The sequence below is a fragment of the Erpetoichthys calabaricus genome, chromosome 10 (assembly GCF_900747795.2).
Source record: "Erpetoichthys calabaricus chromosome 10, fErpCal1.3, whole genome shotgun sequence".
Classification (NCBI taxonomy): domain Eukaryota; kingdom Metazoa; phylum Chordata; class Cladistia; order Polypteriformes; family Polypteridae; genus Erpetoichthys; species Erpetoichthys calabaricus.
Window position 1 is genome coordinate 131,446,784 of NC_041403.2, and position 23,104 is coordinate 131,469,887.

At 40.8% G+C, this 23,104-nt stretch overlaps 1 protein-coding gene across 2 annotated transcripts in view; it reads right to left on the reverse strand.

Annotated features, from left to right (window-relative positions):
- LOC114658438 (probable phospholipid-transporting ATPase IIA) overlaps positions 1–23,104 on the reverse strand; it is a 351,266-nt gene that overhangs the window by 133,631 nt on the left and 194,531 nt on the right. For both annotated transcript variants that reach the window (XM_051932991.1, XM_051932992.1), the window contains exons 15-16: positions 7,890–8,051; positions 280–372 (exon numbers count right to left, since the gene is read on the reverse strand). In XM_051932991.1, the coding sequence (XP_051788951.1) occupies positions 280–372; positions 7,890–8,051 (255 nt within the window). The remainder of the gene's footprint in view (positions 1–279; positions 373–7,889; positions 8,052–23,104) is intronic.

The following is a 23,104-nucleotide window of genomic DNA, read 5'->3' on the forward strand; positions in this document are numbered from 1 at the left end:
TAAAAGTGCCAGAGAGCTGGCCGAATACATATATATATACCATATATATAAACCACTACCTACACTTGTTCAAGTTCCACCTCTAACACCTGTGTGGGAAGCATACTACAAATGAAAGGAACACAAATAATATAGAGTTTTTTCTGAATTTATTCTAACCATCTTGCTCCAAGATTTCCAAAATCTTCTTTTGAATGTGGAACCAATTATTCAAATTAAGTCACATGCACACCTACAAAAGGATGTTAAACCAAGAAATTAAGGATTAAAAATATTTACCTCCTCTTCAAGCCAGTCGTTATATTGGACAATACCTGCCATGACAACATCTGCACCCTTCATGTAAAATGTGATTTCCCCTGTTGATTCATCCTAAAGATATTTAAGCAAAGGCAATAAAATGATTTCCTTGCATATTTCAAACATTCTACATTATTTATTAAACACATGTAATTTTGGGGTCTTTGAAACAGTTAATAAGTCATACAGTAACTGTATGGAAAATGTAGTAATAAAAATAATAAAAAAAAAAGATTACAATTTTATCAGTCATGTTATTAAAAAACATAATATAGAATTGCCCTGAAAACAGTTCCTCATCTATAAGTAACTTATAAAATTCAGCATAATTAATCTAAAGAACCTAGTATCAATAAGCTATGCAAGACTAAACCCAATAATTAAAAATCTATACAAACAGAATATGTAAAATATGAGCATGAACAAAATGAAATAGTTTTATGCTCAGTAATTTTATTTAACTATACAATTATTTGTTATTAATTTCCTGTTCTGAAATCTAAACTTTTAAAAGTGTTTTCTATTTTTTATTTCACAGCAGACCTTATAAGTAAAGTGCAAGAACAGCCTTGTTGGGGGAAAAAAAAAAGAGTAACATTTGTCTTCCTGTGTTGACACGCACAGAAGCATTTTGCAGCCAAGAATAATACTTAGTCAAATTTTGCTTTAAAGTTAGTCATTTCCTTCATTAAAGTTCAAAGCAAGGTTAGAACTTTCTCAGGTTTATTGTGCACTGATTTACAGTTACAGGACAGAGGCCAATTTATGTACAGTTTCATGTGAGTAGAAAATCACTGGCCTTATGAGAGATGAAACACTTTAAATTGCTTTTTATTTACAGGATAGAGGAAAAGAGGGCGGCACGGTGGTGCAGTGGGTAGCGCTGCTGCCTCGCAGTTGGGAGACCTGGGGACCTGAGTTCGCTTCCCGGGTCCTCCCTGCGTGGAGTTTGCATGTTCTCCCTATGTCTGCGTGGGTTTCCTCAGGGTGCTCCGGTTTCCTCCCACAGTCCAAAGACATGCAGGTTAGGTGGATTGGCGATTCTAAATTGGCCCTAGTGTGTGCTTGGTGTGTGGGTGTGTTTGTGTGTGTCCTGCGGTGGGTTGGCACCCTGCCCGGGATTGGTTCCTGCCTTGTGCCCTGTGTTGGCTGGGATTGGCTCCAGCAGACCCCCGTGACCCTGTGTTCGGATTCAGCGGGTTGGAAAATGGATGGATGGATAGAGGAAAAGACCCTCATCATTTTTAAATGGATGAGATAGAAGGATTTAAATGTTAAAACAAAATATAAAAGACAGTATACCCATAAACAGGACTCAAACAAAAACATGCATATTAATAATCAGGGTTACACCCCTCTGTCATAAACTTACAACCCACCCTTGCTACACATTTTCAAGGAAATCAGTGTCCTCCCCTACCTCTCTCACTTGCTGTCAATCATTGATGACTAAATGAGAGGGTATAATCAAGAAACCCCTCACCGACAAGACATCCACATTGACAAGACATTGCAGGGCCAAAGAAATCTAACCACACTAAAGTGAACAACTATAAACCTGCTGCCTTAATACATCCTATCTTGAAAACCTATAAACAACTCGGACCCTTAGTGAAAAGAAAATTTAGCCCCTGGCCATTTACCACACATTGAGCGGCATTGTGCCCTCATCTGTCTACAATGTGGAAGCCAATGTCTTGTAGAATGGAAAGGATTTTGTTTTGTATTCTCCAGTGTGCCTTTCTTGAAGGTGGGTGTAATGTTAGAGGTTTATTTCTTGAACACTGAAGAGGCAAACCACTGTTTGTGGGTCTACAGAGCTATATGCCAACATCAGCGGTTGTCAGCATAATGCACTTCATAATGCATTTCATTTCAGCAATTCTGAAACATGCCATCTACAGCAATTCCAGAGAGCCTCTCAGTCACGTGGGCTATACGTAGAGGACAGGAGAAAGAATACAATATATAGCAAAATGTATTTATATATTCAACAATATATATATAAAAATATTTTTAAATATATATTTAAAAAATTAATTGGTAATTAAAAACTAATAAAGGGATTAGTATTAATTATTATCATTATTAATTATTACTATTAATTAATTTTATTTATCACTATGCAGACAATGATACAAATTTCCATCCTGGATCGGTTGAGGCCCTGGTTAACAACGGCCGCCACCAGTATTGTTAGCCAACAGGGTGCTGGCGGAAATTGGGCTATTGTTGACCGATGAAGGAGGACAAGAGGGGGGAGACATGTCTGGAGGAAAGAGGAGTGAAGGTAAAGAGAGTGGAACTGAGGGTAGGAACTTTGAATGTTGCCAGAATGACTGGTAAGGGAAGAGAGTTAGCCGATATGATGGAGAGAAGGAAGGTTGATATATTGTGCGTGCAAGAGACTAAATTGAAGGGGAGTAAAGGCCAGGTGGATCGGAGGTGGATTCAAATTGTTCTCTCATGGTGTGGATGGGAGGAGAAATGGGGTAGGGATTATTCTAAAGGAGCAGTATGTCAAGAGTGTTTTGGAGGTGAAAAGAGTGTCAGACAGTAATGATTATGAAGCTGGAAACTGAAGGTGTGATGATGAATGTTGTCAGTGCATATGCCCCACACGTTGGGTGTGCGATGGGTGAGAAAGAAGATTTCTGGAGTGAGTTGTATTAGGTGATGGACAGTGTATCCAAGGAACAGAAAGTGGTGATTGGAGCAGATTTCAATGGACATGTTGGTGAAGGGAAAAGAGGAGATGAAGAAGTGATGGGTAGGTATGGTGTGAAGGAGAGGAATGAGGTCACAGGATACTGGATTTTACAAAAAAAGGATGGGCATGGCTGTGGTGAATACGTATTTTAAGAAGGGGGAGGAACACAGGGTGACGTACAAGAGTGGATTATATCCTATGCAGAAGAGTAAATCTGAAGGAAATTAAAGACTGCAAAGTAGTGGCTGGGGAAAGTGTAGTTAGGCAGCATAGGATGGTGGTCTGTAGGATAATGTTGTACATCCAAGAAGAGGAGGAGAGTGAGGGCAGAGGCAAGGAACAAACGGTGGAAGTTGAAAAAGGAAGACTGCAAGGTTGAGTTCAGGGAGAAGGTAAGACAGGCACTGGGTGACAGTGAGGAGTTACCAGACAGCTGGGCAACTACTACAGAAGTAGTAAGGGTGACAGCAAGAAGGGTACTTGGCATGACATCTGGACAGATGGAGGTGGAAAAGGAAACCTGGTGGTGGAATGAGGATGTACAGGAGAGTATGCAGAGGAAGAGGTTGGCGAAGAAGTGGCATAGTCAGAGAGATGCAGAAAGTAGACAACAGTACAAGAAGGCGTACGGTAAACAGAACAGTGGTGAAGGCTAAAGAAAAGGCGTATGATAAGTTGTACAGTCGTGGCCAAAAGTTTTGAGAATGACATAAGTATTTGTTTTCACAAAGTCTGCTGCTTCAGTGTTTTTAGATATTTTTGACAGATGTATCTATGGTATACTGAAGTATAATTACAAGCATTTCATAAGTTTCAAAGGCTTTTATTGACAATTACATTAAGTTTATGCAAAGAATCAATATTTGCAATATTATTTTTTAAGGCCTCTGCAATTCGCCCTGGCATGCTGTCAATCTACTTCTGGGCCAAATCCTGACTGATGACATCCCATTCTTGCAAAATCAATACTTGGAGCTTGTCAGAATTGGAGGGTTTTTGTTTGTCCACCTGCCTCTTGAGGATTGATCACAAGGTCTGGGGAGTTTCCTGGCTATGGCCACAAAATTTCAATGTTTTATTCCCCGAGCCACTTAAATATCACTTTTGCCACGGTGCTCCATCATGCTGAAAAAGGCATTGTTCATCACCAAACTGTTCTTGGATGGTTGGGAGAAGTTGCTCTCGGAGGATGTTTTGGTATTATTCTTTATTCATGGCTGTGTTTTTAGGCAAAACTGTGAGTGAGCCCACTCCCTTGGCTGAGAAGCAACCCCACATATGAATGGTCTCGGATACTTTACTATTGGCATGACACAGGACTGATGGCAGTGCTCACCCTTTCTTCTCCTTTTATTCTGGATGCCCCAAACAAAGGATTCATCAGAGAAAATTACTTTACCCAAGTCCTCAGCAGTCCAAACCTTGTACCTTTTGCAGAATATCAGTCTATCCCTGGTGTTTTTTCATGGAAAGCAGTGGCTTCTTTGCTGCCCTTCTTGACACCAGGCCATCCTCCAAAAGTCTTCGCCTAACGGTGCTTACAGATGGACTCACACCTGCCTGCTGCCATTCCTAAGCAGGCTCTGCACTACTGGTGCCCTAATCCAGCAGCTGAATCAATTTTAGGAGACTGTCCTGGCGCTTGCTGGACTTTCTTGAGCGCCGTGAAGCCTTCTTCACAACAATTGAACCTCTCTCCTTGAAATTCTTGATGATCTGATAAATGGTTGATTTAGGTGCAATCTTACTAGCAGCAATATCCTTGCCTGTGAAGCCCTTTTATACAAAGCAATAATGACTACACATGCTTCCTTGCAGGTAACCATGGTACACAGGGGAAGAACAATGATTTCAAATACCACCCTCTCCTTTGAACAGTAGAATGTCAAAAGCCTACGAAAAAGCGTGAAATCCCGGCCCACCTTAAATCCATTCGCATCTCTCAGTCAGCATCTTTTGTGTTGTAAATGTGTCGATCAAAACAAGCAACCTGCTATATATTTAGTAATAATTGAAGTGCAAAATGTGCGAAGCCTGAAGTAATATCAAATAAACACTTTTACAAAAGGTACAAGTATAACAAAACAAGTGCACTTTTTCTGCAGTTATATTCTTGAATAAAAGAAGTTGCATTAGAGTGCAACATTGACACCCTTAATACAATAGCTTTTGTGGTGCAGCGGTAAGAACTGCTGACTCATAGTCAAGACGTTTGTGGTTCGGTCCCAGACACCTCCATTTTGAGTAGTGAGCTGCTCTTATTCTTATTATTATAGAATGAAAACATACATTTGATTGGAGTCTGTAACAGCCAGTATAAATTTATGGTATTTGTAAAGGTTTGCTTTTTTTTCAGTTTTAGTTTCTCAGTCATGTTCATGCTCGCCTCGATCTGACACTGCTGTTTTCAAATAAAGATGTACTATAGCAGAGATGAACTCAGATAAGGACAAGGATTCTACATCGAAGAAAGAGAACAGAAGCCCTCCCCGCAAGTAACTCACATATAAGAACAACGCAGCTGCACCAGATGTAAAGGCAAAAGATGGCATAGTTTAGATGCAGCAACAGGTCAGGCATCATCCTGCCAGTCAGTCTGCCCCACACCTGTCCTTCAATGAAACAGCACGGCTAACAGAGCTCGCCAAGGTATTGTGCAAAGTCCTGTTTTTGATTATGTTTTGTGATGGTCTTTATATAAAAAAAACATTTATATGTTACTTATATAAAAGCCAGATTGAATGGTATTTATCTTGATTCATTTACTTATCTTTTTACAGCATAAAGTCACAAGTAGACTGCAGAGCTTCCTCTGTTTGATTGACTCGGGCATGCTAACACACTACATGTGTACTGAAGTGACTTTAGCTGCAGGTGAAAGCTCCTGTTGCACCTTACACAACTGTGTTTGATTTTATTCAGGAAAAGATCCCAGTTGCCCCATTGGAGAAAGGCTTTCCGAGACTAAGGTCATAAAACTTATGAAACCATTTCTGGATAAAGACAGAACCGTATCAACAGTTGTGTGGAGCTTCAGGAGTGTCAGGAGTAATTTCTGACAGATGGGTATCAGCAAGAATGAAAGGGAAAGTCTACAGGACGATAGTGAGACTAGCTATGTTATATGAGTGGGAGATGGTGGCACTGCACAACAAAACAGGAGACAGAGCTGGAGGTGGCAGAGTTAAACATGTTAAGATTTGCACTGGGTGTGACAAGAATGGACAGGATTAGAAATCAGTACATTAGAGGGTCGGGTCAGATCAGGTTAGACGGGCTGTGAGATTGTGTATTTTTAGACATGTATGCGTAATACATACATGTAATATAGCAGAACAGATCAGTGACAACACTGAAACCACTAGGAGGGTAAGTGAATATCCTTGATTATCTTGTTATAATGGCACCTGTTAAGGGTTGGAATATATTAGGCAGCAAGTGAAGGTGATGTGTTGGAAGCAGGAAAAATGGACAAGCGCAAGGATCCGAGCGACGTTAATATGAGCCTGTGACTGTGTCACAGCATTGCATCTCCAAAATGGAAGTTATTGTTGGTTAATCCTGGTATGCAGTGGTCAGTACCTATGAAAAGTGATCCAAGAAGGACAACTAATGAACCAATGAAAGGGTCATGGGCATCCAAGGCTCAATGAAACCCCTGGTCCAATCCCACAGAAGAGCTACTATAGCACGAATTGCTGAAAAACATAATGCTGGACATAAAGTGTCAGAACACACAGTGCATCATAGCTTGCTGCGTATGTGCCCGCATAACCCTAGACCAATCAGAGTGCCCATGCTGACCCCTGACCGTAGCCACCTACAATAAGCACATGAGCATCAGAACTGGACCATAAAGCAATGTAAGAAGGTAGACCAGTCTAATGACTCACTTATTCTTTAGATCATGTGTGTCATTTACATGGGAAACAGATGGCAGCAGAATGTACATTGGGAAGAAGGAAAGCTGGCAGAGGTAGTGTGATTCTCTGGGCAATGTTCTGCTGGATAACCTAGGGTCTTGGCATTCATGTGGATGTTACTTTGGCATGTAACACATACAGATTGCAGCAAACCACATAGAACTCTTGATGGCAATGGCATTCCTTGATGTCAGTGGCCTCTTTCAGCAGGATAATGAACCCTAACATGCTCTGAGAATTGTTCTAGAATGGAACATGTAAAGTGTTCAAGGTGCTGATTTGGTCTGCAGATTCCCCAGATGTCAATCCGATCAAGCATCAATGGGATGTATTGGAAAAAAAAGTCCAGTTACTCCTCCAGACGAGACGGAGGCCCCACCTTGCAACTTACATGACTTAAAGAATCTGCTGCTAACATCTTGGTGCCAGATACCACAGGACATCTTCAGAGGTCTTGTGGAGTCTGTGCCTCAACAGGTCACAGCTGTTTGGCGATATGAGGGGTGACACCTGCCACACAATATTAGGCAGGTGGTTTTAATGTTGTGGCTGACCACTGAATATACTCTGTAGTGTGCCAATCAGGCAGTAAAAAAGAATCTCTTATTGCTCTGTAACATACATCTGACTTGAAAAGCAAAAATAATTGCCATATAGCAGATGAAGTCTTAGAAACATTTGTTTCTAAAGAAGCACAGGACAGTTCACAACCATGCTCGTGAATTATCAAAAATTTAACTAACTGACATCATCTTAAAGGAGATCATAAACACTACTACAAATGTCAGTACATTAAGGAACATGTCACATTTGCCTTTATTTTTCCCAGAGTGAATGTGGAAATCACAGTTTATGACTTTATTCAATCTTTAGTCTGTTATTGTTGTTTAATACCAATAATTAAACAAGTAACCATTTACAAACTAAATGTAAAGAAAAAAAATTTAAATTCTCACCCTCACAATGATTCCCATACGTTTGCTTTCATATGTGAAAGGAAAAATCTGTAAAATTGTAAAATTTAAAATTTGTCCACCAGGGGTCCTCAGATGAACAGACGACAAGTCTCGACCTACAAGCGTCAGTCCAACACTTTCAGTCCACTGTACCAAGGCAACCTGAAAAACAAAGATGTGAAAGGTCAGTAAAAGAATTAGATTTATGGATTTAAAAGTCATTTGACTGAAAACAGAAAATAGAAAGACAACCTTCAATGTGTGTGCATACAGTCAGATATTTAAGCAATATAAATGTAAACAAGTATTCAAACCAAAATGTACAATATGTTGATTATATATTTCTATGCAGACTGTACTGAGACGGCAAATTTATTAAATCGAGGCAAAAGCCAAAAAGAACTCTCAAACATGCTTTTTGTTTTACTATAATATAGCATAATGTCCACTTATTCTGGGCTTAAAAATATTGCAGAATAAATGTTCAATGCAAAAGAAATTTGCATATTTTTTTATATTGCTTAAGTTACATATTCAAGTTTCCAGGAGTGTCAAAATGTCATTTGCATTTGTATCTGTAGTTTACTCAAAGTAATGCTTAAAGCATTGCCCTCTCTGCAAAACATGATAGAGATGTCTTTTTTGACATAGACAATTTATAATATGAAGTAGCAAGTTAAGTCTAAGCAGTGAGCATGTAGTATAAGTAAACTGGTCTGGCTTACCTATGCAAAATAGAACATGAGGTACTTAAATAATTCATATAAAAGCAGCTTAAATACATACGAAAACTTTACTACAGCAGAGTTTTTCCAAGTGTATACACATATACAGTAAGAATACTTCCAAAAACTGAATTTTATGTCACAATGTTAAAAAAAAAAATCCATACTAAAAAGTCTGTTTGGTGCCTTTCCTTCAAACTCTGGAGTGATTTTCGTTGAAGTCCGCTCTGTTTAGACCAGCCCAAAATAACTGTACCAAGAACCACTGAATATGGTGGTGTCACTGTTGTACCAAGCGATCCCTGGAGTGGTTCACATGAGGTTTGAACGTGATCCATCATAGGACTGGTCTAACTACAAAGAATACTGTGCATTAGGGATTAAGTTGTGTGTGCTGAGGTAGTCACTAGCAACCCTAGTAAGTGATTTAGGCTCACAGGCTCTCACATATGCGATCAGAGATGAGTTGACAATAGTCCATCCATTCTCTTCCGCTTATCCGAGGTCGGTTTGCGGGGGCAGCAGCTTGAGCAGAGATACCCAGACTTCCCTCTCCCCGGCCACTTCTTCTAGCTCTTCCGGGAGAATCCCAAGGTGTTCCCAGGCCAGCCGGGAGACATAGTCCCTCCAGCGTGTCCTGGGTCTTCCCGGGGGCCTCATCCCGCTTGGACGTGCCCGGAACACCTCACCAGGGAGGCGTCCAGGAGGCATCCTGATCAGATGCCTGAGCCACCTCATCTGACTCCTCTCGATGCGGAGGAGCAGCGGCTCTACTCTGAGCCCCTCCCGGATGACTGAGCTTCTCACCCTATCTTTAAGGGAGAGCCCAGACACCCTGCGGAGGAAACTCATTTCAGCCGCTTGTATTCGCGATCTCGTTCTTTCGGTCACTACCCAAAGCTCATGACCATAGGTGAGGGTAGGAACATAGATCGACTGGTAAATTGAGAGCTTTGCCTTACGGCTCAGCTCCTTTTTCACCACGACAGACTGATGCAGAGCCCGCATTACTGCGGACACCGCACCGATCCGCCTGTCGATCTCACGCTTCATTCTTCCCTCACTCGTGAACAAGACCCGAGATACTTGAACTCCTCCACTTGAGACAGGATCTCGCTCAAAACCCTGAGAGGGCACTCCACCCTTTTCTGGCTGAGGACCATGGTCTCGGATTTGGAGGTGCTGATTCCCATCCCAGCCGCTTCACACTCAGCTGCGAACCGATCCAGAGAGAGCTGAAGATCACGGCCTGATGAAGCAAACAGGACAACATCATCTGCAAAAAGCAGTGACCCAATCCTGAGTCCACCAAACCGGACCCCCTCAACACCCTGGCTGCGCCTAGAAATTCTGTCCATAAAAGTTATGAACAGAATCGGTGACAAAGGGCAGCCCTGGCGGAGTCCAACTCTCACTGGAAATGGGTTCGACTTACTGCCGGCAATGCGGACCAAGCTCTGACACCGGTTGTACAGGGACCGAACAGCCCTTATCAGGGGGTCCGGTACCCCATACTCCCGGAGCACCCCCCCACAGGATTCCCCGAGGGACACGGTCGAACGCCTTTTCCAAGTCCACAAAACACATGTAGACTGTTTGGGCGAACTCCCATGCACCCTCCAGGATTATGCTAAGGGTGTAGAGCTGGTCCACTGTTCCGCGACCAGGACGAAAACCACACTGTTCCTCCTGAATCCAAGGTTCACCTATCCGACGGACCCTCCTCTCCAGAACCCCCGAATAGACTTTTCCAGGGAGGGTGAGGAGAGTGATCCCTCTGTAGTTGGAACACACCCTCCGGTCCCCTTTCTTAAAGAGGGGGACCACCACCCCAGTCAGCCAATCCAGAGGCACTGTCCCTGATGTCCATGCAATGTTGCAGAGACATGTCAACCAAGACAGCCCTACAACATCCAGAGCCTTGAGGAACTCATCCACCCCCGGGGCCCTGCCACCAAGGAGTTTTTTGACCACCTCGGTGACCTCAGTCCTAGAGATGGGGGAGCCCACCTCCGAGTCCCCAGGCTCTGCTTCCTCATTGGAAGGCATGTTAGTGGGATTGAGGAGGTCTTCGAAGTACTCCCCCCACCGACCCACAACGTCCCGAGTCGAGGTCAGCAGCGCACAATCCCCACCATATACAGTGTTGACACTGCACTGCTTCCCCCTCCCCTCCTGAGACGCCGGACGATGGACCAGAATCTCCTCGAAGCCGTCCGAAAGTCATTCTCCATGGCCTCCCCAAACTCCTCCCATGCCCAAGTTTTTGCCTCAGCAACCACCGAAGCCGCATTCCGCTTGGCCTGCCAGTACCTATTAGCTGCCTCCAGAGTCCCACAGGACAAAAGGGACTGGTAGGACTCCTTCTTCAGCTTGACGGCATCCCTCACCGCCGGTGTCCACCAACGGGTTCGGGGATTGCCGCCACGACAGGCACCGACCACCTTACGGCCACAGCTCCGGTCAGCCGCCTCAACAATAGAGGCATGGAACATGGCCCATTCGGACTCAACGTCCCCCACCTCCCTCGGGACATGGCCGAAGTTTTGCCGGAGGTGGGAGTTGAAGCTACTTCTGACAGGGGGCTCTGCCAGACGTTCCCAGCAGACCCTCACAACACGTTTGGGCCTACCAGGCCTGACCGGCATCCTCCCCCACCATCAAAGCCAACTCACCACCAGGTGGTGATCAGTTGACAGCTCCGCCCCTCTCTTCACCCGAGTGTCCAAGACATGTGGCCGCAAGTCCGACAACAAGACCACAAAGTCGATCATCGAACTGAGGCCTAGGGTGTCCTGGTGCCAAGTGCACACCCCTATGCTTGAACATGGTGTTCGTTATGGACAATCCGTGACGAGCACAGAAGTCCAATAACAAAACACCACTCGGGTTCAGATCGGGGGGGCCATTCCTCCCAATCACGCCCTTCCAGGTCTCACTGTCATTGCCCACGTAAGCACTGAAGTCTCCCAGCAGTACAAGGGAGTCCCCAGAAGGTATGCCCTCTAGCACTCCCTCCAGGGACTCCAAAAAGGGTGGGTACTCCGAACTGCTGTTCGGTACATATGCACAAACAACAGTTAGGACCCGTCCCCCCACCCGAAGGCAGAGGTAGGCTACCCTCTCGTCCACCGGGGTAAACCCCAATGTACAGGCTCCAAGTCGGGGGGCAATAAGTATGCCTACACCCGCTCAGCGCCTCTCACTGGGGGCAACTCCAGAGTGGTACAGAGTCCAGCCCCTCTCAAGGAGATTAGTTCCAGAGTCCAAGCTGTGCGTCGAGGTGAGCCCGACTATATCTAGCTGGAACCTCTCCACCTCGCACACAAGCTCTGGCTCCTTCCCCTTCAGAGAGGTGACATTCCACGTCCCAAGAGCCAGCTTCTGTAGCCGAGGATCGGACCGCCAAGGTCTCCGCCTTTGGCCACCACCCAACTCACACTGCACCCGACCTCCTTGGCCCCTCCCATAGGTGGTAAGCCCATGGGAAGGGGAACCCACGTTGCCTCTTCGGGCTGTGCCCGGCCGAGCCCCATGGGTGCAAGCCTGGCCACCAGGTGCTCGCCATCGAGCCCCACCTCCAGGCCTGGCTCCAGAGGGGGGCCCCGGTGACCCGCGTCCGGGCAAGGGAAAACGTCAATAGTGTGTTGACAATAGTGTAAATTCAAAAGTGACCTGGTCAATCAAAACACATACAGGAGATGGCAAGAAATGAATAGTAGTGCCCTGTGAGATTATTGATTAAACCCTCTAATAGGAAAGTGATGCATTCTGGTGGGGTGACCACTCAATGTGCACACTAACTTTAAAATATATTCTAAATTTTTAATCAAGCATTTCAAAATTAGCATTATTGTCAGATATGTGCAAGAATTAAGATAGTAGGCATGTGATTTGAGATAAACTAAATTGAGGTTACATTTATATGGTGGCAAACGGAAAGTAAATACGCAACATCATACAGCTAAATTAAACCCATTTGAAAAGAATGCTGTCATAAAACTGAAGCACATCAGTGTGTGCCCTCAGCAGAGATATTTCCTTCCATTGTAAACTTGCATTTTCAGAATTTGTTATTTTGTGTCCTGCTTAGTTGGGCAAAGTTTTCAAGTAGTTTTCCTGTTGTTCAAGGGGAAAAAATGTTTCTGCCCAATGAAATAAGTGCACTAAACAACCATGGGATGTTTATTAATATGTCTAGTTCATTTGAAAGTTTGAAGTGTGAAACACAACCGAAGAAACTGGAAATTGAAACAAAGTAATGAAACATCTCAATCTAGAATAAAGAAAATGAACTATAAATGTTAAAACACCTTATGTGCACTGTAAGAGCCAATCTTAGAAAGTTAAAGTTTTGAGTTAAACTCATATTAATGTTTGCTTCATTTGAATAGAATATAAATTTCTTCCATAGTCATAGACAATGGTATAGTCTTTTCCTCCTATACAGTGCATCCGGAAAGTATTCACAGCGCATCACTTTTTCCACATTTTGTTATGTTACAGCCTTATTCCAAAATGGATTAAATTCATTTTTTTCCTCAGAATTCTACACACAACACCCCATAATGACAATGTGAAAAAAGTTTACTTGAGATTTTTGCAAATTTATTAAAAATAAAAAAACTGAGAAATCACATGTACATAAGTATTCACAGCCTTTGCTCAATACTTTGTCGATGCACCTTTGGCAGCAATTACAGCCTCAAGTCTTTTTGAATATGATGCCACAAGCTTGGCACACCTATCCTTGGCCAGTTTTGCCCATTCCTCTTTGCAGCACCTCTCCAGCTCCATCAGGTTGAATGGGAAGCGTCAGTGCACAGCCATTTTAAGATCTCTCCAGAGATGTTCAATCAGATTCAAGTCTGGGCTCTGGCTGGGCCACTCAAGGACATTCACAGAGTTGTCCTGAAGCCACTCCTTTGATATCTTGGCTGTGTGCTTAGGGTCATTGTCCTGCTGAAAGATGAACCGTCGCCCCAGTCTGAGGTCAAGAGCGCTCTGGAGCAGGTTTTCATCCAGGATGTCTCTGTACATTGCTGTAGTCATCTTTCCCTTTATCCTGACTAGTCTCCCATTCCCTGCCGCTGAAAAACATCCCCACAGCATGATGCTGCCACCACCATGCTTCACTGTAGGGATGGTATTGGCCTGGTGATGAGCGGTGCCTGTTTCCTCCAAACGTGACGCCTGGAATTCACACCAAAGAGTTCAATCTTTGTCTCATCAGACCAGAGAATTTTCTTTCTCATGGTCTGAGAGTCCTTCAGGTGCCTTTTGGCAAACTCCAGGCGGGCTGCCATGTGCCTTTTACTAAGGGGTGGCTTCCGTCTGGCCACTCTACCATACAGGCCTGATTGGTGGATTGCTGCAGTGATGGTTGTCCTTCTGGAAGGTTCTCCTCTCTCCACAGAGGACATCTGGAGCTCTGACAGAGTGACCATCGGGTTCTTGGTCATTCCCTGACTAGGCCCTTCTCCCCTGACCGCTCAATTTAGATGGCCGGCCAGCTCTAGGAAGAGTCCTGGTGGTTTTGAACTTCTTCCACTTACGGATGACGGAGGCCACTGTGCTCATTGGGACCTTCAAAGCAGCAGAACTTTTTCTGTAACCTTCCCCAGATTTGTGCCTCGAGACAATCCTGTCTCAGAGGTCTACAGACAATTCCTTTGACTTCATGCTGTCAACTGTGGGTCCTTATATAGACAGGTGTGTGCCTTTCCAAATCATGTCCAATCAACTGAATTTACCACAGGTGGACTCCAAGTAAGCTGCAGAAACATCTCAAGGATGATCAGGGGAAACAGGATGCACCTGAGCTCAATTTTGAGCTTCATGGCAAAGGCTGTGAATACTTATGTACATGTGCTTTCTCAATTTTTTTATTTTTAATAAATTTGCAAAAATCTCAAGTAAACTTTTTTCACGTTGTCATTATGGGATGTTGTGTGTAGAATTCTGAGGAAAAAAATGAATTTAATCTGTTTTGGAATAAGGCTGTAATATAACAAAATGTGGAAAAAGAGTGATGCGCTGTGAATACTTTCCAGATGCACTGTATATATATATATATATATATATATATATATATATATATATATTTTAAATTTTATTTATTAATTTTATTGTAATCATTCCATACAAATAGATCAATTTATAACAAAAAAAAATTGAAGACAAATCAAACCCCACCCCTGAGAAGGAGAGCTTAGCCAAAGGAGAATTGCTTAGAGCTTTTTAATGAGGCAACAATAAACAAAAGAAAGGAAGAAATATATATAGGTAAATAAAAAATGGAGAAGGGAAATAAATGCGGTAATAGTTATCTCTCTTATTCTAAAATAATACTGATTAGATCCTGCCAGGTTTTGAAAAAATTCTGTACAGATCCTCTAACTGAGAATTTGATCAGGTTCTTGGTCACCTCCCTGACTAAGGCCCTTCTCCCCCGATCGCTCAGTTTAGATGGCCGGCCAGCTCTAGGAAGAGTCCTGGTGGTTTCGAACTTCTTCCACTTACGGATGATGGAGGCCACTTTGCTCACTGGGACCTTCAAAGCAGCAGAAATTTTTCTGTAACCTTCCCCAGATTTGTGTCTCGAGACAATCCTGTCTCAGAGGTCTACAGACAATTCCTTTGACTTCATGCTTGGTTTGTGCTCTGACATGAACTGACAACTGTGGGACCTAATATAGACAGGTGTGTGCCTTTCCAAATCATGTCCAATCAACTGAATTTACCACAGGTGGACTCCAATTAAGCTGCAGAAACATCTCAAGGATGATCAGGGGAAACAGGATGCACCTGAGCTCAATGTTGAGCTTCATGGCAAAGGCTGTGAATACTTATGTACATGTGCTTTCTCAATTTTTTCATTTTTAATAAATTTGCAAAAACCTCAAATAAACTTTTTTCACATTGTCATTATGGGGTGTTGTGTGTAGAATTCTGAGGAAAAAAATGAATTTAATCCATTTTGGAATAAGGCTGTAACATAACAAAATGTGGAAAAAGTGACGCGCTGTGAATACTTTCCGGATGCACTGTAAGTTAGCAAGAGATAGAACCTTCTTACTATAACTGAGAAACAGTGTGATAATAGATTCAGTTGTGTTTAGAACAGGTCCCAGTAAGCAGGGACTCGAAAGACCCATTTTCAACTTAGAAATGGGATAAGCATACAGTTTTCTGACCGTTTTGAAATGGTTCAGAAATGTTAAGCAAATAGTAACGATTTGAGATGTAACGAGATTTAAGCTTTGAACAGAACTTTTCTTAAGAATTTTCCTTTTTGTTTTTGCTATTTTAGTTTTCTTTTTTGTGTGAACTGTTTTACTTTGAATTTTAACTAAACTTTTAAAAACAAAGATATTTTGTCTGTGGAATCATTTCTACGTGTCAGGATTTTGTTGAATCCCATTTTTTAAGTTAGAGATGCTGAACTTTGGTAACTTTGGAAAAATGCAGCTAAATGCACAATAATGTATATCCCTTTGTTCAATAACAAACCTGTCTACTCGTGTCTAGTTAAGTTATAGCATACAATTAAATTGTGACCACACATACTTACTAATACATCAGATTATACCAATGGAATACAAGTATTGACACAACTCTACTAAACATTTATATATATATATATATATATATATATATATATATATATACACAATATATACAAAGTATATACATATACATACAGTACATATATACATGTACATATATAAATATAAAATAGAGAATTAGAATGTAGCTTTCTGTTTATTGTCTAGGAGTGCATAATTAAAATTTTCCAAGCAATGATGCTTCAGGGTTTATGAATAAGATGTGTAGTAGATTTTCATATTATTTAAAAATATTAATTTATCTACATTTATTCCATACCAGTTAAAACTGGTAGTTTGGACAGTTATGAAATATTAGTATTGGAAAGAAATATTTCTGTAACAAGTTTTATTTATTACACTTTTGCTTGACTGATGGATAAGTATCCTCGATATCATTGTTTCCCAACCTTTCTTCTGTGGTGGCACACGTTCTGTAACCAAAAATATCCCAAAGCACACCATTGTTTTACTAATCACAAACACATACCACATACACATGCCCAGCTGTCTGAAGGGGTGGGACTACTGGAGAAGCCAGTAAAAAAGCAGCTCCAAGATCAGTGTTTGCAGAAACAGCACTCAGTGAGCACTTTTGTGGCATCTACCAGCCATTTCATCCCATTACCCATCACTCTTTGCTTCAGTGGCAACTTGTATTGTATACCCGCTATCCACTGGCCCTGTGAGACTTACTGGCAATCACACACCCAGGCAGATGGATTCTAGCAGCCAATGAGACAGAAGACACGTCTGAATTGCTCTAAGTGCTGTGTCTGCAATATAGTGATTGTGGGACTGCTTTTATGACAGCTTCTCTAGGTAGTCATGTCCTCCTCAGGCAGGTCTTGACCTTCTACGGAGCTTATCTCTCTCAGGTACAGACCCAAGTGAGCTACACTATTATTTCCACAGCACACATAAGTAGCTCTTGCAGCACACCACTGTGCAGCAACACACTATTTGAAAAACCCTGCTCTATATAACAGGTTGCAGCACCCACAGATGTGCCTTCAATCGGTGATGAAAACTTTTTATAGTATAATAACCCATTATGTTTCCCTACAGAAATATGTAGTTCTTGTCAAAAACTCACTGCATATGCATTTAGTACTTTTTTATTGTTCTATTTTACTTGAAGAAAATAACATTACATACAATCAAGTTGAACGTAATAAATGACTTCATAAAACTAAGAAAAAAAAAGAAAAAAATACACTAGAAAGTTAAAAAAGGAAAGCAACAAAACAGAATTCAACCCTTATCCAAGAAAAAGAGAGGAGCACCAACAGCATGGGCAAATACAGTTAGAAAAAAAACACAAAGTAGCGAAAATGTTCTCCACCCAAATATAAATGTATATTCTAAAATTGAATCTTGACATATTCTAAAAATGTTTTGAACAGATCCTCTAGGGAAGAATCCCGATTTTTTCCAATTTTAAGTAGTATAGAACATTATTTACCCACTGACATACGAAAGGTGGGTTGCTATTCTTCCAGTTATGCAAGATAAGTCTACATGCTAGTAGTTGGGTATAAGCAATTACAATCAATTTGCCCTTCTCCACTTTAAGCCCATCTGGAAGAACAACAAACACAGCTATTAATATGTTAGGAGTGATAATGAAACCAAGGATGGTAAGCATTCAAAGATTTCTTTTCAAAATAATTTTCATTTATTTTACCACCAAAACATGTGTTCCAGTGAGGCTGGAGCTAGACTGCAATGCTAGCAGGTTGGGTCTTGCCCTAGATGCATTTTGGACAATTTTAAACAAGATAAAGGTGATTGATGAAATATTTCAGATGAATGATTGAATGGTTTGCACATACTGTATATAGTGGGTATTCTATACATGGCTGCCACTCCTTTTCTGTGACATAAATTGAAAGATTTTTTTCCCCACTGTATCCTAGTATCATTGAAAGGAAAAGAATTTGAGATGTTCTCAGCATTTAGTATTTCTAAGACAGGTGGCAGTTTAGAAACATTAAGGCTGATTTTCTACTGCTTTAATTCAGTGAAGCAGATATCTCCAGAGATGCAATAATTCTTAATCATTAGCTAAACAATAAAAAGACAAGCACTGCAGTTTGCAATCCAGCCATGAAAATGAAGATGAGCAGCAATGATTTTTTTAATTAAACCCACAAATGAATAAACCTATATAATTTTAAAACATTTTTAAAAAACACATTCAGTGAATAGGAAAAATATACAATGCTGAGAGAGAGAGAGAGAGAGAGAGAGAGAGAGAGAGAGAGAGAGAAGCCCTAAATCCTCTTCTTTCAAGTCTGCTGCTCTCTGCCTTTTATAGCTATTGGTAATGAGAGAGGGTCAAGCAATAAAATGGTCCACATTAAAAACCTAGCATTTCAAAAGAATCTGGGAATTTTCTAACTTTAAAAGAAAGGTCATGTTTTGTTTTTTTAGAAAGGGCCAACAATTTGCAAATTGCAAATAGTTGACATCTCATACCTTTAGCTTCCAATGCTGGACATTGTTGCTTTAGAAGTCTAAGCTCTACAGTTTATCAGAAGCAGGCTGAACTTTTAACTAATCTCACAGAATTGTTGTTTCCATTACTTGTAAACTGGCATGTCAAGTATTTTTTATTTCTAAACATTTGAGATGTTAATTTGGAAACACCTGTTTTTCCAACTTCCGGTTTACTTTTTAACATGAAAACAAGTCTGATCATTATTACCCTTGCTCTACCTTTCTCTAACTAATTGCTTCCACAAACTATACTTCATTAAGTCAAAAACTGACATATGCCTGTCACCATTGGTTTAGTTTTCTGGGAGATGTTTTTTGTACAAATTTTACACTCTTGATTACAATGTGTTAAATCATGAAGTAAGATAATTTGAATATTTTAGTAAAAAGCCACTTTACAGTTGTCATAATTATTCCCTATCATATTTGAAATGGTGTTCAATGACACCATTTCTAGCATTTTCAATATTGTCTCAGAAAAAAGAGAGAAGTAAAAACAAAACAAAACCAATTGCAGGATGGATGTTATACAGTATACAGCTTTTGGTACATATTGTGACTGACTAGAAGGGTTTTTTTTATTTATATTAGTTAAATTGAATTTACATAACTGTCAAAAGAAGCAAAGAGAAAAACGTGAAATGTTATATAATGTAACTAGATGTGCTACCTGTCTAAGATGGCTTGAAAGTTAAGTAATCAAAGTAGATCTCAGCATTAACGTTTGCATTGCAACATCAATTGGAATGTATTCTATAATGCTTATAGTAAAAAAAAATACATTGCATTTGTAATTCCAACAGATGGTGCATCACAAACATTTGTAGTAATAAAATGCATTGCATTTTCTATTCCAACAAATGGTACATCATAAACCTTTTTTGTAATAAAATGCAATGTACTGGTCATTCCAACAGATGGCACATCACAAACATTACACTGCTTTTACGAATCCCAACCAAATAGTACATAGCAGAGACATAGCAACTGGACTGACAAACAGATACAAAGATACACAGACCCTTGTCCTTTTTTTGAGGGCTGAGGATATAATTAAAACATTGCTAAATGCACCAGACACAATACCTTAAGAGATCAAGGACATTCACCTGCCAGTGCCCTGCAGGGGTAGTGACTTTAACAGGAGAATGGATAAACAATATAAGTCTTGGTCTTTCACAGTTGGTATGCCAGTGCCTAATAAGCAGAGGCCTTGTACTTATTCTACCCCTAACATGTTTGTTTCAAGGTCAAATGATCTCATTATCATCATCCATCACTATACACTATGCCAAATAGAGTACAAAAACAGAGGGGAAAAAATGCACCTGTACCTGGGCTACTTTCAGTAACCCAGAACCTTTATTTGTCTGCTTATTGCGTACTTCAGATTTTTCTTTAATGCAAATTTTAAAATCATTCAGCATTTAAAAAACCAGACCAAATGTTCATATATTAATACAATGCAACAAATTACGAAGCAGTATAATGGCTATGTCTAGATATTTACAGATATGCTGGCCCTGTTTATAAAGTGTTATTAGAACTAAAATTATCTGTTTACTTAGAGAGAGAGAGAGAGAGAGAGAGAAATAAAAATCTACTAGCCTATTATAATCACCCTATTTAGGCACACATTTTTAATGAATTCTTATTAAATGCCACAAATATTCCCTGTAATGAATACATCCCTTGATAGTCCATATTGGTTTTCAAGAGACTATGAATATAACACCAGTGATGTACAGTATCCTTTTCAATTTCACAGTATCTGTTTTGTCTTGGCTGCGGTGGGTTGGCACCCTGCCCAGGATGGGTTCCCTGCCTTGTGCCCTGTGTTGGCTGGGATTGGCTCCAGCGGACCCCCGTGACCCTGTGTTTGGATTCAGCGGGTTGGAAAATGGATGGATGGATGGATGTTTTCTCTTGGTAGAGTAATATATATTGCTCTACTTTCCCCTATTGTATTATTAATATGTAGCCTTAGAATGCCTGATCTCACAGACTTACCACTGTTTATAAGGTATTATTGTATATAACTTATCCCCACCTTCCCTTCTATATCTATTACCTTAGGCAATTAGATGTAGTAAAAAGACAAGAAGAAGTTAAGTTACACATAAAATAATGAATTATTGATAATATTCATAAATAATAACAAAATGCAAAGTACATTTGAATATTGGCAACCATACAACCTGATTAAATCGTGATATGTAGTTCAGGCGGCACACAGTCTTGTAGTTACTTAAATGTCTCTAGTTAAGGCATCATTGGTGCTCAGCTTTCAGCCACATGTCTGTTCAAAATGGCTGCTGAGCTGTGCTCTTCATTGTGTTCTCTTCATCATCACAGGTTAGCAAGAGAGATGCTTCTTTCAGATGTTGGTTAGTAAGAGAGAGATACTTCTACATCATCACAGGTTAGCAAGAGAGAGAGTGTGAGGTTAAACAAGTAAATACAGTGGAACCTCGAGATACGAGTTTAATTCGTTCCAGCACTGAGCTCTTATAGCGAATTTCTCGTATCTAGAACAAACTTCCCCATTGAAAATAATGGAAATCCAGTTAATCCGTTACGCACCCCAAAAATATTACCATAAAAATCAATTTTCCTAACAAATAACACTGATAAATAATATATACTGTAGTCTACCTTTAATAAAGAACACTGGTAAATAATATAACTGATTATTAAAAGAATCAAAACAGGTGTCCAAAGTGCAGTAGAGCATTCAATAAATCTTTAAATAAATAATCCTTAAAACAGTTGTGAAGTGGAGGTTTAAAATACACAAGAATAACAATTCTTTAACACGAGGTTAAAACGTCAACAGGAAGCAGTCTTTAAAAAACAGATGACAATCCCCGGTGCTTCTTCTCTGTTAGCGTCAGCGTCTCACCTGCTTCTCCCATGCAGGCTCTGCAACAGACGAGACACTCTTAATGCAGCTGACCTTCTCTACACCGTCCTGCTTCAGCTGTTTGGCTCACCTGTTCAGCTACATGCGAGCCTGCACTCGCTCGTTCTCTCGCACCGACTTTCTCCTACTGCTGCTTCCTGCCTCCTCCTGTCTCCTCCTGCAACCTCCGTGTTTTTTCTCTCTCTCTCTCTCTTCTTTTACTTCTTCTCCCCCTTAACTGGCTCGCGCTTCTCTCTATATGTGGGGAGGACATGGCAGCTGCAGCCCATCAGCCACAGGAACAATCATGGATGTGGGCAGTTTCCCACCTGTGCACTTAGGTGAGAAATGCCCACACCGCAGATCGCCCTGCGGCTCTCTACAGCTACCACGCCCCCTCGCTAAGCCGCAAGCTATACCCACAGCCTGGCTCGTGGCTCGTTACGCGAGACAATGCTCATATTTAGATCTGAATTTTTCGCTCATACTTTCCATAGTATCTGGAATTTTTCGTATACAGAGGTGATCGTATCTCGAGGTTCCACTGTATATAGATTTTCTGTCCAACCCCTACAGCCAATAGGGCGTCGTAGTACTTAAAGGCTTCTGAACCAAGCCAATTCCAAACAGCCATACTTCAGACCAATGGGGGAAATACAACATCTTAACACCTGCCCCCAAACCATATGTTAAAGTACACCTTAGCCCATTTGCATGGGTAGAAATGACTATAGCAAAGAAACACTTGCCAAACTGGTTTAAAACACACATCTTCCCCCAAATCCTGTCGTAAAAATGTAAAGAGGCTCAGTCGTAAAAGGGGGAGCAAACACGAATGCCTCTCACCAAAGTAACACTAAATTACATTGCTTTGCCTAAAAATCAAATAAAGACATACAAAATATTCATCAAATTATATGTAAAATCTCACAACACAACAGTATCAATCACATGTGCGCACACACATACTCTTACTTGTTAGCATTTCCGTTTCATTTTGAATGTTGTAAAATAAGAAAAACCAAGGCCTCACAAAAATTATTTAATGAAAACCGAACATTACAATTGTGAGTTCAGCTACTCACATCTGGCATGAAAAACGTCTGGTGTGATATTTCTTTATACAATATCAAAAAATGCTTTATTTAGAATGGTATTTTTAAAACAAAGTTATACAAATGAAAACAGACAATTCAGTTAATTAGACTCTAATTTGATTAGATATAATCAATGTTTATATCTATTTTGATCTGGAGGAATTTTACACCTTTTTAAATGTGCTATGATACCATGCATTGCCTTTTGTTTACGTCACGCAAACTTTTCTGTTATAAAGTTAGAATTACGGTGGGTTTCAAACCATCTATATCTCAATTTAGGGTTTATATAAATGCGTATGAATATTCAAGCAAAACCGCTGCAGTGAACGGTGTATGAATTTTTACTACTTTGCACATTTTTTTATAACACTGAATATAG